The 16,620-nt window shown below is 44.1% G+C and overlaps 1 protein-coding gene across 7 annotated transcripts in view; it reads left to right on the top strand.

Annotated features, from left to right (window-relative positions):
• CNOT1 (CCR4-NOT transcription complex subunit 1) overlaps positions 1 to 16,620 on the top strand; it is a 61,074-nt gene that overhangs the window by 15,892 nt on the left and 28,562 nt on the right. For 3 of the 7 annotated variants that reach the window (XM_081202186.1, XM_081202182.1, XM_081202183.1), the window contains exons 7-20: positions 855 to 1,058; positions 1,939 to 2,107; positions 3,625 to 3,751; positions 4,823 to 4,933; positions 6,210 to 6,380; positions 7,017 to 7,144; positions 7,716 to 7,956; positions 8,979 to 9,098; positions 10,410 to 10,532; positions 10,757 to 10,908; positions 11,621 to 11,771; positions 12,600 to 12,804; positions 13,079 to 13,222; positions 16,342 to 16,466. In XM_081202186.1, the coding sequence (XP_081058312.1) occupies positions 855 to 1,058; positions 1,939 to 2,107; positions 3,625 to 3,751; positions 4,823 to 4,933; positions 6,210 to 6,380; positions 7,017 to 7,144; positions 7,716 to 7,956; positions 8,979 to 9,098; positions 10,410 to 10,532; positions 10,757 to 10,908; positions 11,621 to 11,771; positions 12,600 to 12,804; positions 13,079 to 13,222; positions 16,342 to 16,466 (2,171 nt within the window). The remainder of the gene's footprint in view (positions 1 to 854; positions 1,059 to 1,938; positions 2,108 to 3,624; positions 3,752 to 4,822; positions 4,934 to 6,209; positions 6,381 to 7,016; positions 7,145 to 7,715; positions 7,957 to 8,978; positions 9,099 to 10,409; positions 10,533 to 10,756; positions 10,909 to 11,620; positions 11,772 to 12,599; positions 12,805 to 13,078; positions 13,223 to 16,341; positions 16,467 to 16,620) is intronic. The other 4 variants (XM_081202187.1, XM_081202185.1, XM_081202184.1 and 1 more) reach the window with 3 other exon arrangements.

Raw genomic sequence — 16,620 nt, 5'->3', positions numbered from 1 at the left:
ATCATCCTTGTAGTTGCCTCCGCTGATGTTTGGAGGGAGGGGAAACACCCCAGATCTTGAAAATCTTGCCTGATCTTTGTGGCTAATAGAATGTTCTGAAGACATAAGATACAGCTCTCCTTGAGCCGTTCCAGAAAGGGAAGACAACATGGGAACCATATGTAAGCTGCTCTGAGCTCACAATATAAATCTAATACAACACACCCACCCAAAAAATCTTAAGAGGTAATTAAGAAATATGAAATCTGCTTCCTTATGTCAGTTCTATTGACCTGGACTCTGAAAGTAGTTGATCTGCGGGTCACTGATCCAAGATATTCCCTTCTTTCTTAATTAAATGAGGTAACTACAGGCAACAATTTTTCCATTAATCTGAGTTTCCTAGAACCACTTGTTAGTCCTGTTTAAAGTATATTTGGAAGTAAAAATTCTTAGGGTGTAATAGAAGCTGTATCTGGATCACCATTAGAATTTGAGTAGAGTCATGATAGGGCAGGCAGGTTTTAGGTGCAACCTAAGCAGGAAAAAGTGAAATTGGTGAAAAAGCCAAGCATGTATGCCCGGAGAAGTACCAGCTTCCACTTCTCCTTTCTTGTGCTTGTACCAAACAGTGTAAGGAAATGCAAAGTGGCATCAAGTGAGGTTGCATTCCAAGGCAGGGTGGTGCTGAGTTATTCTGACTGGTTGTTCTAGTATGCAACTGTCTATATACTGTCACACTCATTGTGTGACGATCAGAGCAGTTGGCAAGTGCTGTTGATAAACCAGAAGAGCAGATGCATAAACATTTTTAAAAAGCAATTTAGTTAACTGCTTTCGGTTTCTCTCTCTCTCTCTCTCTTTCTCTCTCTAAGCTGCTCAGTTTATTAAACAGAAACTTCCTGATCTTCTGCGTTCATACATTGACGCAGACGTCAGTGGAAATCAAGAAGGTGGCTTCCAAGATATTGCAATAGAGGTCTTGCACCTCCTCCTATCCCATCTTCTTTTTGGACAGAAGGGAGCCTTTGGGGTTGGACAGGAACAGATTGACGCTTTTCTCAAAACATTACGTAGAGGCAAGTATTGTATTTAATACATCTATTTGAAACCCATTTCTAAAAGGAATAAATTTTTGTGGGGGGTAAACATTTGGTGGTAATCCAGAAAAGAAACGAGGATCCTGAAACGATTATCTTAATGCAGATCCTTATAGGATTGTCTGCACATTATGTCTTTCAGATACTATAACTGGTAGAAGTTTGGCTATCACAACTTTAGATGGGTATTATTGTTGGTACTCCATTTAGAAATGGGATGGGGCTTGGATATAAATTGATGCTTTCCACTCCTCTGAAATGTTGGCCTGGGCTTCTCTGGCCCTACTATCTTAGCCTTCCCCTTCCCTTTCCTGTTTAAACTTGTGGCAGTTTCAAGGTGCTTTAGAATGTTGCCGTGACAATCCAGAGGATGTAATGGAGGCAGTACTGTGAGGCCCAGTTTGCACAACATAGTAAACCATAGTTTACTGTGCACACACCTTAATGGGCAATAATTGACTTGTTGAGAGCAAAGTGAACCATAATTGCTGGTTTGGTCATAATATTAAGCCCTGGGATAATTGTTTGCTTCCTCCCAGAGTGTGTGGGAAGGAGCAGAGGGGCCAAGCGAGACATGTTCATTGGTAAAGCATTAAGTATGGCTCACCATGGTATGCAACTAAGGTCATATTATCTAAATAGCTGTACTGTCACAGTAGGACAGTAAATAGGTCAAAAGTTGGGGTATAAAATAAATTGCTTTCTGTGTCTCTGAATTCCAAGACAGTGATCTTAAACACCTTTTTATTCAAAACTTCTTTGGTCATAACATGATTTTCACAATATGAAACAATTGATTATTGGGGTTCTGTGTTGGTCATTGGTCCTTCTGAAATGCTAAAATACTCTGGGATCTCAGATTTTCCCCAGGAACGTTGCCCTGTGGTGCTTGCACCACTCCTATACCCTGAAAAACGGGACATTCTAATGGACAGGATCCTGCCTGATTCTGGAGGGATAGCAAAAACAATGATGGAGAGCTCTCTTGCAGACTTCATGCAGGAAGTTGGCTATGGCTTTTGTACAAGGTACGTAGATAAATTCACTGAAATTTGGAGTTCATGTCCTGACAAGTCATACTTTGAATAGCCCCATTGAAATGAAAGGACAAGTTACAGTGGTACCCCGCAAGACGAACGCCTCGCAAGACGGAAAACCCGCTAGACGAAAGGGTTTTCCGTTTTGGAGGCGCTTTGCAAAACGAATTTCCCTATGGGCTTGCTTCACAAGACGACAGCCCATAGGGAAATCTCCGGACAGTGGGGAAGCGCGCCCTCCTCCCGCCGCCCGGCATCGGAACGAAGCTCCGATGCGGGGGGGGGGGGACGCCTCCTCCCGCCGCCCGGCATTGCAACGAAGCTCAGATGCCGGGCGGGGGGGGGGAACGCCTCCTCCCGCCGCCCGGCATCGCAACGAAGCTCCGATGCCGGGCGGGGGGGGAACGCCTCCTCCCGCCGCCCGGCATCGCAACGAAGCTCCGATGCCGGGAGGGGGGGAACGCCTCCTCCCGCCGCCCGGCATCGCAACGAAGCTCCGATGCCGGGCGGGGGGGGGGAACGCCTCCTCCCGCCGCCCGGCATCGCAACGAAGCTCCGATGCCGGGCGGGGGGGGGACGCCTCCTCCCGCCGCCCGGCATCGCAACGAAGCTCCGATGCCGGGCGGGGGGGGGGGGAACGCCTCCTCCCGCCGCCCGGCATCGCAACGAAGCTCCGATGCCGGGAGGGGGGGGAACGCCTCCTCCCGCCGCCCGGCATCGCAACGAAGCTCCGATGCCGGGCGTGGGGGGGGGGAACGCCTCCTCCCGCCGCCCGGCATCGCAACGAAGCTCCGATGCCGGGCGGGGGGGGGGGACACCTTCTCCCGCCGCCCAGCTTCGGATGGCTTTCCTGAAGACTTGGGGTGGGAGGAGGGTTTTCCTTCCCACCGCCAACATTCAGAATGCTGTTCTGAATGTTGGCGGTGGGGAGGAAAAACCCTCCTCCCACGCAAGCCCCGGGAACAGAGGGAAAGCGCTGCGCGCCTTCCCCTATGTTCCCGTACCTGTCCTGAAGGCTTGCGGTGCGGAGAAAAGCCCTTCTCCGCACCGCCAGCCTGGCAAGCGGTTTCCCTAGGAACGCATTAATTGATTTTCAATGCATTCCTATGGGAAATCGTGCTTCGCAAGACGAAAAACTCGCAAGAAGAAAAAACTTGCGGAACGAATTAATTTCGTCTTGCGAGGCACCACTGTATGTCAGTTGAGAAGGCTGTTGGAGGTTGCAGGACAGCTATACAGCTGCAAGTAAAACTTTTAGTGTGTTTTAAGTGCAATATACAATGTCACACTAGGCGGTGATGGTGAGCCTTATGGAAAATTCAATGTATTTTTAAAAACGCTTTTTTAAAAAGTATTTTCAGAATGGTTTTTATATGCACATAGATTCCACCCTAGTCTAGCTTAATGTACTGACTTGAGTATCAGTAATACTCCTTAAAATAGACATACATGATAGAAAACAATTATATACCAAGTTTTGTGGAGGTCATTGTGACTTGCCTTTTTAGTGTGGAGGAATGTCGCAACATCATCACACAGTTTGGTGTGGGAGAGGTCACTGCTGCCCAGGTTGCCAGGGTTTTGGGAATGATGGCTCGAACACACTCAGGATTGGCAGACGGCATTCCTTTGCAGGTGAGTGTCCTCTGTGTTGAGAGGTGTTGTAACTGAATATAACTTAAACAGAACTACTGAATGGTGTTTACACAGAAGATTTTGGAGCTGCTTAATTCCTGATACTGAGCAACAAGCATGACTGAAAGGTTAAAAGACTTCATCACTTCAGCATTTTATGCCAAATGCTGTTTAACAGCTCTGTGTAACCTGTTGATGGGGGGAGGGATTATAAGGGGACTTGGAAGTGCTGTGTCATAATATCCAACTCTGTTTCTCTGTACCATCTTAATTCAGTGTGGCTGCGCAAATGAACTGGTGCCTGGGTGCAGTGATGGGCTAGAGGGTGACCAAAAAACTGAGCTTGAAAGATGGAGGTTCTCCGGGTGGGCAGGAAATAGGTTAGTAGGGTGGGGCTGCGCTAAATCCATTGTTACTCAAGGCTCAAGTGGCTTCAGTGGCTAGGAGTGCCTTCTGCCAGCTTCTTTTGATATGACAGCTGTGGTCGTTCCTGGATCATGATAGATTGGCTATGATAGTTCATACACCACCCAATTGGATTGCTGCAGTGTGCCCTGCTTGTGGCTTTTCTTAAGGCATGTCTGGAAGTTGCAGCTGGTGCAGAATGCTGTAACAAGGTTGCAGGAGGGAGAATAATTTTGACAACACCGTTGCTGAAAGGACTGCACTGGCTTCTGGTATACTACTGAGCCAAGTTTAAGGGATTGTGGAAAAACTTGGGTCAGATTATCTAAGTCTCCCTTAACATGTGCCCCTGCCTGGTTGCTCCATTCCTCGGGAGAGATAATAATAATAGTACTCCATGGTCCTGCTTTTTGTCCAATGTTCACAAAAAAGGGGTTTTGTTTTTAATTCTGTTTCTTACTGTTTGCTCATAAAGCCTTTCCCTCTATTTTATTGTTAAGGGACAAGCTGACAGTGCATTATAGAATACAGTTTAAGTATTGCTGATCTGCAGTAATAAATGTGTTGCAATCGTAAAATTCAAACTCCACTCTGTCACTTGATCTACTAAATCCATCTACACAACTGACGTCACAGGAATTCTAAACCTACATGCTTAATTTACAGTCCATCTCTGCTCCTGGAAGTGGAATTTGGAGTGATGGAAGAGATAAAAATGATGGAACACAGTCCCATACCTGGAATGTGGAGGTTCTGATTGATGTGCTTAAAGAACTGGTATGTTGATCACAATCTGACCTTTTGAGGAAAAACTGAATGCCAGAAACTTAAGGGCTGTTTCATGTGTGATAGATTTCCTGTAAGGATGTCACTTTTGTGAAAGAAACTGCATATGTTTGGTTATGTTTGAGCATGTGTATATTTTGAGCATGTGTATATTTTGTGTGTATAGCTGGAAATGCTTACTGGTGGTTCTGCTGCATTTGGTTGTAAAACATGTAGGTTAAACTTCGAAAAACTGATCAACAGTATTAACAGGCAAGCTCTGTATGCTGTATGCGTGGCTATTGGAGAAGACAAGCAAACATGATTTTAACCAGAGATGATTATAACCAGAGAGAGGTTCATTTGGTACTAGATTGTCATCACTGTAACTAGGTCCCTGATGAACTGGCAAGTCACTATTTTCTCAAAGGTCAACTGAGGATGACATAGCATGTGTATTCTGAACAGCTATTCCTATGCATGATTAGCATTAGTGCAGTGTCCCCTTGTTTGGCTCCATGCTTACATTGCAAATGATGTAAGATTTATTCTGCTTTGATCAGGACTTTGCAAGTGGTGCTGATTAGAGATATGGTATCATTAAAGCACACCTTTATTTGTTCTTTACTGGTGACAAATCCTTAGCAAGTATTTAGCAGTGTTTTAGTTCATTTAAGGGACACTTATCCTCTGTTGTATTTCGTGTTTTTAAAATATATTTTCTATGTAGTTCCCTGTTTTTAAAATGCTGTAAACTGCTCTGAGTGGTGGTGCATAGGGACTAGAAAGATTGATAGACATTTCTGGGGGGGGGGATATAAACACCTCATTCTGCAAAATGCGCACAAGGACTCTTGAATGCTTGTGGGACCAATTTTTACATGATTACTAATTTTTTTAATGACTGACTTAAAATATATAATGACTATTCATCATTTTGACAACTCACATGAACCATATTAAAGGAAAAATTAACTGCAGAGTTATGTTCACAGACTTACTATGGGGAATGTGCTAGAGTTCATGTTTTGCATGTTGGAAGCCTGAGATTCAATCATTGGCAACTTTGCTTTAAAAATGGGTAAAGGGAATCGGCGAAACCCCATTTCCCCTCTGTGGTTGAGCTGTTGTCAAAAGTAGCAGTTAATATATGAGCTAGAGCTAGATGAGCTAATGGCCTGCTTCATATCTTACGAATTGTTTCTAAGTTGTATAAGGAGAAATGTGAAAGCATGCTCTTTATTTTTGCCTCCATAAGTTGCACCACTATTTGTTTTACTCTTTGCAGAACCCAAATTTGAACTTCAAGGAAGTAACTTATGAACTTGACCACCCTGGATTTCAAATTCGTGATAGCAAAGGCTTACAGATTGTGGTGTATGGTGTCCAGAGAGGGCTAGGGCTAGACGTCTTCCCAGTTGATCTCATATACAGACCTTGGAAACATGCAGAAGGACAGGTAAAAATCAAGGAGATTTTTTTCATGCTTCCTCTCTCACTCACTACTGCCACATTGGTTAAAAAGGTAGAGGGACCCCTGATCATTAGGTCCAGTCGCGGACGACTCTGGGGTTGCGGTGCTCATCTCGCTTTACTGGCCAAGGGACCCGGCGTACAGCTTCCGGGTCATGTAGCCAGCATGACTAAGCCGCTTCTGGCGTACCAGAGCAGTGCACAGAAACACCGTTTACCTTCCCGCCAGAGTGTTACTTATTTATTTACTTGTACTTTGTGCTTTCGAACTGCTAGGTTGGCAGGAGCCAGGGACCGAGCAACAGGAGCTCATAATTACCATAGAACTTTTTTAAAGTGTTCTTTCAGTTTTTTGTTGAATTTTGGCTTTGGGGCTCACTAAGACAATAGTTGCTATCAAGATGTGATACATCCCTTAATACACTGCAATTACTGTAACAGGTAGCGATCAGACTATAGAAGACTGAATGTTAGAACTTTCAGAAAGTTATTTGGAAAAGCAATCATAATAGCATAAGTGTGAGAGGGAGGGGTGGTGATTGCTTAGGAGGAAGTGCATCAAGACAGTGTAAAATGAATGTAGATATGAAATGACTCTTACAGTGATGTAATTTTGTTGCAGCTCTCATTCATCCAGCATTCCCTCATTAATCCAGAGATCTTCTGTTTTGCTGACTACCCCTGCCATACTGTTGCCACGGATATTTTGAAAGCCCCTCCCGAGGATGACAATCGAGAAATTGCCACATGGTAAACAGTATTATTTTTCTTGGGAATACAGCTGCTTCAGCATTCTGAAATGATGAGCCAGAGTATTCTTGGTTGATATCCCTTTCTTGCTTTTCTGACAGCATTTTGGAAAAAGGTTTTGAGTCACCAAGTGCTTCTCACTTGAGAGGATGTGTGTGAAGCAGGGATGGCCCAGGGATTAGTTTAGCAGAGGGGTCTCCCCCAGACACTGGCTGCATTTGCTAGTCTGTAAATAGTTGCATAGGTAATGAGAGCAACATGTTAAATTAGCCATGTGTATTAGGCTGCTGTGAACTAAACACTGATTACATTTTTGCTCTGGTCTGGTTTGTGAAGGTTGGATCTTGATTTCTAGGCAGGCCTTTGGACTGTTCTGACCACTCTGCATGCTACTTGATGGAAGTTGACTTTGATATCTATTTCCCCAAGTTTGGTTATTTCAAATATTGTCGAGCGTAACAGAATTTAGAATTACCTCATTTGATACCCATGTTAGCTTGGTGTAACGGACATGAAGCCAGAATCCTGCCAACTGATTCACAATATTGCATTTCCCCCCCTTATTTGTTAGGAAGAGCCTGGACTTGATTGAGTCCCTGTTGCGGTTGGCAGAGGTTGGCCAGTATGAGCAAGTTAAGCAGCTCTTCAGCTTCCCTATCAAGCACTGTCCAGATATGTTGGTATTGGCATTACTACAGATCAACACTTCCTGGCATACTTTGCGGCATGAACTCATCTCCACACTTATGCCCATTTTTCTTGGCAACCATCCCAACTCTGCCATCATCCTGCATTATGCATGGCATGGGCAGGTAAGGGCATTACAATGGTTTTGTTTTGACAACAGAGTTTAAACTTGTCACTGTGTTATGCTCTTGAAAGAAGGGTGGGATAGAAATTTAATTGTTCTTTGCTCCATGAGAGTTGTCTTGGGTGTGAGGTGAATTTTGTTATGTACCTGTACTATCTTTCAACTGTGAAGTTATCCAGACAGCTTGACCTCAGTATGAATATACTTATGACTTCCAGATGTCCCTCATTTTAATCTGACCCAGGAACAGCCAGTCCTATATTAGTGTTTGGGTGGCCTGTAGCACAGCTGGATTGGAATAAACACACTGAGGTAGAGACTGGCAGTAGCAACCTCCTGTCCCTCCCTTTTCCCTAGTTAAAAGTTGTTTCATGCAGCAGTTGCATGTGCATTCTGTCTCTTGGAGAGACAGCACATATGTGCTATTGCCCCCCCCCCCAAGTTAAATTGTTACAGACCCTGCATTTATATATAATATGACCTCCTGCAGTTCTGTAACCTCAGGAAATCATATACCTTGCCTACCTGACCATGGGAATAAATTGCTATGCTATTATGCATCAGCCACTTAATTGTTCTTCTTCTGTAGCTTGCCTCTGTAAATGCCTTTATGGAGAGATGGAGCATAAATGTGTTAAAAGTGGAGCCAATCTTTGACATCTCTGTTGTTATTACTGAAAGTTAAGGCAGTAAAGAGGAAAATGGGTTGGTGGTTTGATTTGTTATTGTAATCAGGCTCCATCACATTTGCTGGTGGAGCAAAACACAGGGCCAAGCTGGCTGTATGGTAGGGGCAAGTTGTGGAGGCCAAAGGGTTGGAGGAGCAAGGTACCTAGAACTGAAGGTGGGGGGAGAAATAAGCTGAAACCCTCTCTTCCACCTGCTACTTTCGTTTTCATTGAATTGGAACCTGTGATTTCAGTGTTACAGAGCAGCAAGGGACTTGCCATGTGCCAGTGTAATTGCTCTTTAAGAGCTAGATAATTTATGTAGTAATCTGAAATTCAGCTGATGTTTCCTTAGGGCCAGTCTCCTTCAATTCGCCAGCTCATCATGCATGCTATGGCAGAATGGTACATGCGAGGGGAACAGTATGACCAAGCAAAATTATCACGTATTCTAGACGTGGCCCAAGACTTGAAGGTGAGTTTGATTCTATATTTTAATTATGTGGAAAGTGCTTTGACTTTAGTGTTGGGGTTGTGTGAGATGCAGGGTTTGGGAGTGGAGGAAAATAAGTATCACATCAGAGGACATGTTTATTCTAAGGACAGGAAGAGGTTATGTGTAGGAAGAGAAACTCATCTCTTTGCTTAATATGAAGCTGTGTTGCTAAATTTGTGACTTGCTAAAGTAATTTTTTCCATCTGCAGAGTTACTAAGATCCAGAGCTGTAGTTTTCTTTTTTGTTTTTATGATCTTGCATTAGAGCAACTCCAGAGACTCTTAAAAACTTGCAAAGTGTCACCGCCGTTGTATGTTTGCCTTTTCTCTTCATCAAGAAAGTGTGCAAGATTTTGGTGGCATTGAATATCATAACTCTATAGCTTTTACTAGACACTACTGGGTCAGCATTCATGTTATAACTCCCAAAGGAGCCCAGGGTGGCAATTTGGTTAAGTTTGGTTCAGCACTACTGAAGGCCCATAATTATTTGCTTATTTCAAGGAAGGTGTGTTGTCACCAGAAGGTATCAGTGTATTGCCTCAAGCTCCATGGCTATGCAACCTCTTTTTCTTTGGAGTTTGTACAAGAGCCCTTGCAATTGAAATGAATAGAAGTCATGTATAGTGTATATTCCTCTGAAATTTAATGGGCAGGATAATGTTGGGTTTCCAGCAGTGATAGGAGCTCAAACCACCCATAAAAACTGCTCTCCCAAGCAACCAGGTGGTGAGGTAGGGATTGGTTCTCCGGTCTTCCTCCAGTCTTGCACAGGCAGTTTCAAGGCCTGTTCCACCCAAGCATAGAAAGAGCCGTAACTGCTGAAGGAGGGAAGAGTGAGCAGTCCCACTTGTGGATAATGCGCACAGCCCACCCAGCTTTAATGGCCATGAGGGTGGTGAGGATTACTGTCAACAGGGTGCCTGCCACCTATAGATCAGAAAATAGGGAGAGAAGAATTACTTATGTCACTTTGCTGTGAAGCCTTCCACCCTCAGTGGCTTTGCCTTGCCTGTAGTCTTCCACATCTCCCCCCCTCCCCCACTTCAAATTCTTAGGTTGAAAGGAAAAGCAATGTGTCCAGTGTATTCTTCTCCCAGGAGGAGAAATTCCCACCCTGGAAGCTGCTTTGCTGGCTGCCGTCTCTGTCATGTTCTGTGTGACAGAAAAAAATGTTGGGAACTGAATCATATATAGATATGGTGGGGGAGGGTGTATGTGTGTAGGCTAATTCTGAGGGAAGCGTAGCCTGATACTTTGACTAGCAGTTTTCTAACTCTCTTTCTTTAGGCGTTGTCAATGCTGCTAAATGGTACTCCATTTGCCTTTGTTATTGACCTTGCTGCACTTGCCTCTCGACGGGAATACCTCAAACTAGACAAATGGCTCACAGATAAAATTCGGGAGCATGGGGTAAAGCAGGATTTTCTTAATTATTTTTGCATTTTTTTGGTGGTAACAGTCACTTTTTAAAAAAAATGTTTCCCTGCAGTTTATAAAAATTGCTTTCAGCATGCACTCTTGAGTGATAATGTTGAGCTAATACCCAGTATTTTCTATATAATAATTTTGTTAACATTCTTGAACTATTGTTAAGTATGTGTATCCCACTGAAATTTGCACTTTTCCTTCCCTAGGAGCCTTTCATCCAAGCCTGTATGACTTTCCTAAAGAGAAGGTGCCCCTCTATCTTAGGTGGCCTTGCCCCAGAGAAAGACCAGCCCAAAAGTGCTCAGCTTCCTCCAGAGACACTGGCAACTATGCTGGCTTGCCTGCAGGCTTGTGCTGGGTAAGCAGATCACATCTTTTGGGATAGGCTGACAGGCTCATGAATAGTGGTTAAGAAGGTGAATTTACAAACTGGGAACTTGGCTATGAGCTCACTAGGTGGCCTTTGTGAGCTGCCATTTCTCAGCCACCTTCTCATCCTCCAGATCCTCTGTAGCACTGGCCTATCTGGCAAGGTTGGTGTAAAGTTTGTAATGTGTCTGTTTGGGAAGTGCTTTGAGCATTTTGGAAAAGTACTAAATAAATCCTAGTTTACTAGTTGCATTGGGGCCATTATTAGGAAGTATAAAATCAGGGCTTTGGCAAATGCAGCCTTTGGACAGAGGGTTTTGCCTTGGCCAAGGTGCAGTGCTGTGTAATGAGTAGGATTTTGTATGTTTAGGTTGTACTTAAAAGCATATGTAGAAGAGTTGGAGATAACCCCGCAGGGCTATTTTTCACTTGTCTCTGGAGTTTGTAATACCTTGTTAGTTGGTTGGCAAGTTTGTCCTTTAGTTAAATAAGGGGTCAATATATATTGGCTGATCAGTTGAAACAAGCCAGGTGATAGTTTTTCTGGTCTTGGGAGGTTGGGGAGCTCTTTCCTCTGGTCTAGTTGGGACATTGTGTTCCAGGCAGTGCTAGTGCTATCCTAGTTCTAAAGATAGCTCTCTTAGCACCTAGATAAAAGGGGGGTTTTATTGGCAAGTAAAAATCATTTCTTCTCTCATTAGAAGTGTGTCTCAAGAGCTGTCAGAAACTATTCTAACTATGGTAGCCAACTGCAGCAATGTCATGAACAAAGCAAGGCAGCCACCACCTGGAGTTATGCCCAAAGGACGTCCACCAAGTGCTAGTAGCCTAGATGCCATCTCTCCTGTTCAGGTATGTGGATGCTGAAAGAAACCAAAGTAGCATAATAATGGGAGGAGGTGCCTTTTTATATGTCTCTAAACTTATTTTTTTATTCATAATCAAATGTAATTCAAACATATTAATTGAAACCGTTCAGTTTAAGCACCATCTTTGAACCTGACATGTCTTTTTCATGGCTTCTTGGGTCAAGCAATGGTGCTAGATTGTAAGGACTTGTTATAACTGGGGCTCCTCAGTTCTCAGCTGAGCTGCTCTTTTAAAAACAAGGCACATATTAGTTGTTCACCACCACACACTGTCACTGCTTCTTCCAGGTTTAATAGGGAGGAAGACCTGGTTCTAGTAACTATATTCAGTGGTAGATATAATAGGCTTTCATGATTTACTTTCTGAAGATTTAATTTGGCACCATTCTGCAGACTAAAGATTAATTGAGCAGCTTTTCATTAATAAAAAGAAACTGTGTGATATTAACAAGCAAACAGTGACAGTAGCATTGTAAGGATTCTAAGCTTTCTTCTCTAAGTTTCACAGAGCTTTTTGTAAAAGTTAGCTCTTAAAGCTAAGTGGTTGCTTGGGCTCCAGACAAACTATTACTGTGCAGCCCAACCCCCAAAACCACAAGATGATGTTTAGTTTTAAAAGGTTATACAGAAATACCTTGCATTGCATGCGTTTTGAAGGTGGAGGATGCCTGACGGGTCTGTAAGAGTAGACCCAAAGTGTAAGGAATTGATGTGTGGTCTTAACTGATTTTGGCAAGGCTGATCTGAATGAAGTTTGATTGATATAGAAAATAACTCCTTGTCTCTTTTTGAATATTGATTTTATCCTCAGATTGATCCACTTGCTGCTGGGATGGCATCTCTCAGCCTAGGTGGTTCAGCAGTTCCACACACACAGAGTATGCCAGGTTTTCCTCCAAACTTGAGTTCTGCTTTTAGTACTCCACAGTCACCAGCAAAAGCATTTCCACCACTTTCCACACAAAACCAGAATACACCTTTCAGTGGGATTGGCGGACTCTCTTCACAGCTTCCAGGTACTTTTGTGTAAAGGGGCTGGTACTCATGGGAGGAATGTGGCTGCTTTTCCTATAATTCTGGCTGGGGCAAGCACTTCAAATTGTATTCAACTTAGTATACTCAGTCTAAACCCATTGAAACCAGTGGACATGATATTAGTTCTGTGAATTAATTTCAGTGGGCTGAATGAAAGTACCATGTTGACACTATTCAGGGTGGGAACAGCAAACAAATTATAATGTCTGCCAGCATTTGTAAACATAACTGAAATGATAATTTTATTTTTCTCAGTAGGTGGTCTTACAACAGGTAGTCTGGGCATAGGAACTGGGGCCCTTGGCCTCCCTGCAGTGAATAATGACCCATTTGTGCCAAGAAAACTGAGTACATCAGGACTGAACCAGCCTACATTCCAGCAGAGTAAGATGAAACCTTGTAAGTGGTAATGTTGTCTGATTGTGAAGTGTGACTGTGGATGTGCGGTAAATGTGAGTTTTCCCTCTAGGGTGGGGGCTGGCAGCGGTCTCTAAGGCAGTGTTTCCCAACCGGTGTTCCGCGGCACACTAGTGTGCCGTGAGACACCGGCTGGTGTGCCGTGGGAGGAAGGCGGGCGAGAGGCGGCGGCGAGAGGCGGCAGGGAGGATCCGCGTCGAGCCGGGGCGGCTCCGCGGTGGTGGTGCCGAGCGGCGGGGCAGCGCGCGCAAAAGGGAGGAGCGCGAGACAGCGGAGGAGGAGGAGGCCGGCATGTCCGGGCAGCAGCAGCAACAGCAGCAGCAGCAACTCCCGGCGACGGCTCCTCCTCCGCCCGCTATCGCAGCCGCCGCCGCCGCCGCCTCAGCTGCCCTCGCTCTGCTGCCTCCTCCCACCCCGGCAAGGGGGAGGGAAAAAACTTTCATTTTTGTGCGTCCCTCCCGGCGTGACGCTGCGCGCTGACGTCACGGGGGCGGGGCTTTAATGGTGGTGTGCCGCGAGATTCTTTTCCGGTAAGCAGGTGTGCCGTTGCCCAAAAACGTTTGGGAAACACTGCTCTAAGGAGCCTTCTTTGCCCTCCCCAATATCTAGCCTTTCTCCCAGGAATCTTGGAGCATCTTATGTTGCACTTCCAGGCAGTCTCCCATTCTTGTGGTGACTAAATTAAAACCTGCTTGGCTTTACCATGCTAATCGTGCTCCCAGCTACTGATGCCAAAAGCTTAACCTTGTACAGTTGTAGGTTCCAAGTAATTTCAGGTTTAAACCAACACAGATCAAGTGGTTTATCAGGCTTCATGAACGAACAGCTTTCATGTGAGTACTTCATAGAATTATTCACAATTGTCCTCAAGACCAATCTTGTGATATTAGAATAGGAAAATGTCCCTCAGTTTGATGGGAAAGTGGCATTGTGTACGTAGTCTCTGCCACTTTTTAGTGACATTGCAATCTTGCCCAGAAATTGATTTTGGCCAGCTCATTGAGTCTATGCTACTTGTATTTGTCTGTTAACCCTCGTTCACTCAAAGTGTACCTTTCGTGTCCTTTGGTGATTTTTTTCATCTTATGGGTGTTTGGGCTGTGGGGGTTGGGAAACTACTTTGAATCATGAAGATGACACATGGAATAGGCAGCATCTTTCAAATCTTGATGCTGAATATTTCCCAGTAAACCAGACTGAGGCAATGGCCAGAAAATAGATGAAAGATGTAGAAATATGCTAGCATTGGTATTAGGGTGGTAGTTTTTAGAGGGTCAGCAAGGGGTTAGGTGGCCAGTTGAATGTGGAATGCTTGGTGTTTGGTGTCAGGAATAGACAAAAGGACTCTTCTGGGCAGGGAAGACTTAAGTAGCGAGAACGTACGTCTACAGTTTGCAAGGCCATTATGTTTTGATAATCATAGCTACCTGCAAACACATTAATGTGAGCCTGTGGAACAGAGATGATCTCTAATCTCTTGCTTTGCCTGAAGAAGTTTGAAAGTGTACCTGCACATTAATGTTCAGCATGCTGTGAGTGCTTGTTGCATCCTGCCCAATATGCTAATCTAGGGATGAATGATATTTTAATTCTGCAGTCATTCAGATTTGCTTTCCTGGCTTCCAGAATAATCACTGATGAAGAACAAATGTGTTCTCATAACTAAACCAGCCCTTTCCAACTAAAATTCTTGGTCTGTATGCAGTCCCACATATGTGTTACATGCCTGAGCTAAACACCATTCAGAACCCTTTAGAGCTATGCCACATTTTGGTGATGCAGACCTCGTTCTTTCCTGCTCAGTGCCTTCTTGACTGCTGCAGCAGCTTTTGGAGCTTGCTTCCTCCCATTTATACCACAACTTGGCCCTATTTTTCCTTGCTTTGCCAAGCTTCAGCTTTATTTTCTTCTTCTCTCCTAGTGTATTCTCTTTTTAGTTGTCTCACAGTTTCTTCTCCTCTCATACCTATAGCACAGCGAACATTCTTCAAGAAATGCTGGGAAGATGGCTTTAATCTTCTATCTATAGATGGAGGAAATGTTCCTGGGTGAACAACATGCTGTTGACTGTTGCCCAAGTTGTCATGAATTCATGGCAATAACCCCCTCTGCAATGCAGCAGTCTCCCATCGTGGAACTTCTTTCTTTCCTTATTGGGGTGGCTGTCCCCAACTTACTATGCTTCCTGCCTTGCTCTTGCCAATACTTCCCACCCCCCAAGTTCTTTCTCCAACTCCAGTCACAATGATCAAGATTATGTGCACTTGATCCTTTGTTGTGATGTAGCTGATCTGATCTTTCGTGCCTGCTGAAGGTGGTCTTGGTGTTTCATCTTAACTGGAACTTAGTTCTTTTTATATTGTACCCAAATCCCAACTCAACAACTTTCTTACTAGGTCTGGATGACTATCAGATTTTCTATAAAGGAGCTTGCTTGCTGTCCCTATCAGTAATCTGTTCACATTTGACATGGGAAGTTACTATGTTCACAGCCTTGCAACCTTGCTTTCAGTGAAACGGTCACCCCTTTGATGTGCAAGTTTGAGTGGATGCTGTCATTGAAAGGACTGTACTTAACATACTGTTTTCCTGACAGTACCTTTCCCACCCTGAGGTAAGGCAGCTTGCTAGTCTCCATATGTGGGACCACACACTGATCATGAAGAAGAAAGATGGGTTGCTTATCTGTAACTGTAGCTCTTTGAGTGGTTATCTGTGCTCACAGCTCACTTCTTTCTCCCTCTGCTGGTGTTGCTTTTCTTTGGTCTCTTTTGGGCAGCCACATCCTGCTGGCAAGCACCTTGGTAGCTGAGACAGGGCATCTTGCCAAAACTTTTCCGTGTCTTTATCTCTACAAGTTTGGTTTGCAAAGGCACACAAGTCCATACATGTAACTGAACGGAGGACCGCTCAAAGAACTACAGTGACAGGAAAGCAACCTCTTTGAGCTCATAATATGACTGAGACTGCATCATCATGAAATCTACTGAAATATTCCAAAATGCTTCTGTTCCCTTGGCATTGGATCTGTGATTATGAAATTAATACATTTTCCCTCCATTTTGTGTATTTATTTAATTAGTATCTACTTTTTTCAACAGCTGACTTATCTCAGGTATGGCCAGAGGCAAATCAGCACTTTAGCAAAGAGATTGATGATGAAGCCAACAGCTATTTTCAGCGTATTTATAATCACCCACCGCATCCAACTATGTCTGTAGACGAGGTGAGCTGTGGGTAGTAATGGCATCTCTCTCAACTTGCCCTCCTTCCTTACTGTAGACTTTCTTTTCAGTCTTATGGAAAATTTGAGAAAGTAGGTACTTGCAACATTGCTTTTTGTTTGGTTGCAGTTTAAGGGAAATTTAAATTGTAAAATT

This window comes from Podarcis bocagei (genome assembly GCF_964188305.1).
Source record: "Podarcis bocagei genome assembly, chromosome: 7".
Lineage (NCBI taxonomy): Eukaryota > Metazoa > Chordata > Lepidosauria > Squamata > Lacertidae > Podarcis > Podarcis bocagei.
The sequence above is the reverse complement of the archived record's forward strand: the minus strand, read 5'-3'. Positions and strand labels throughout refer to the sequence as shown.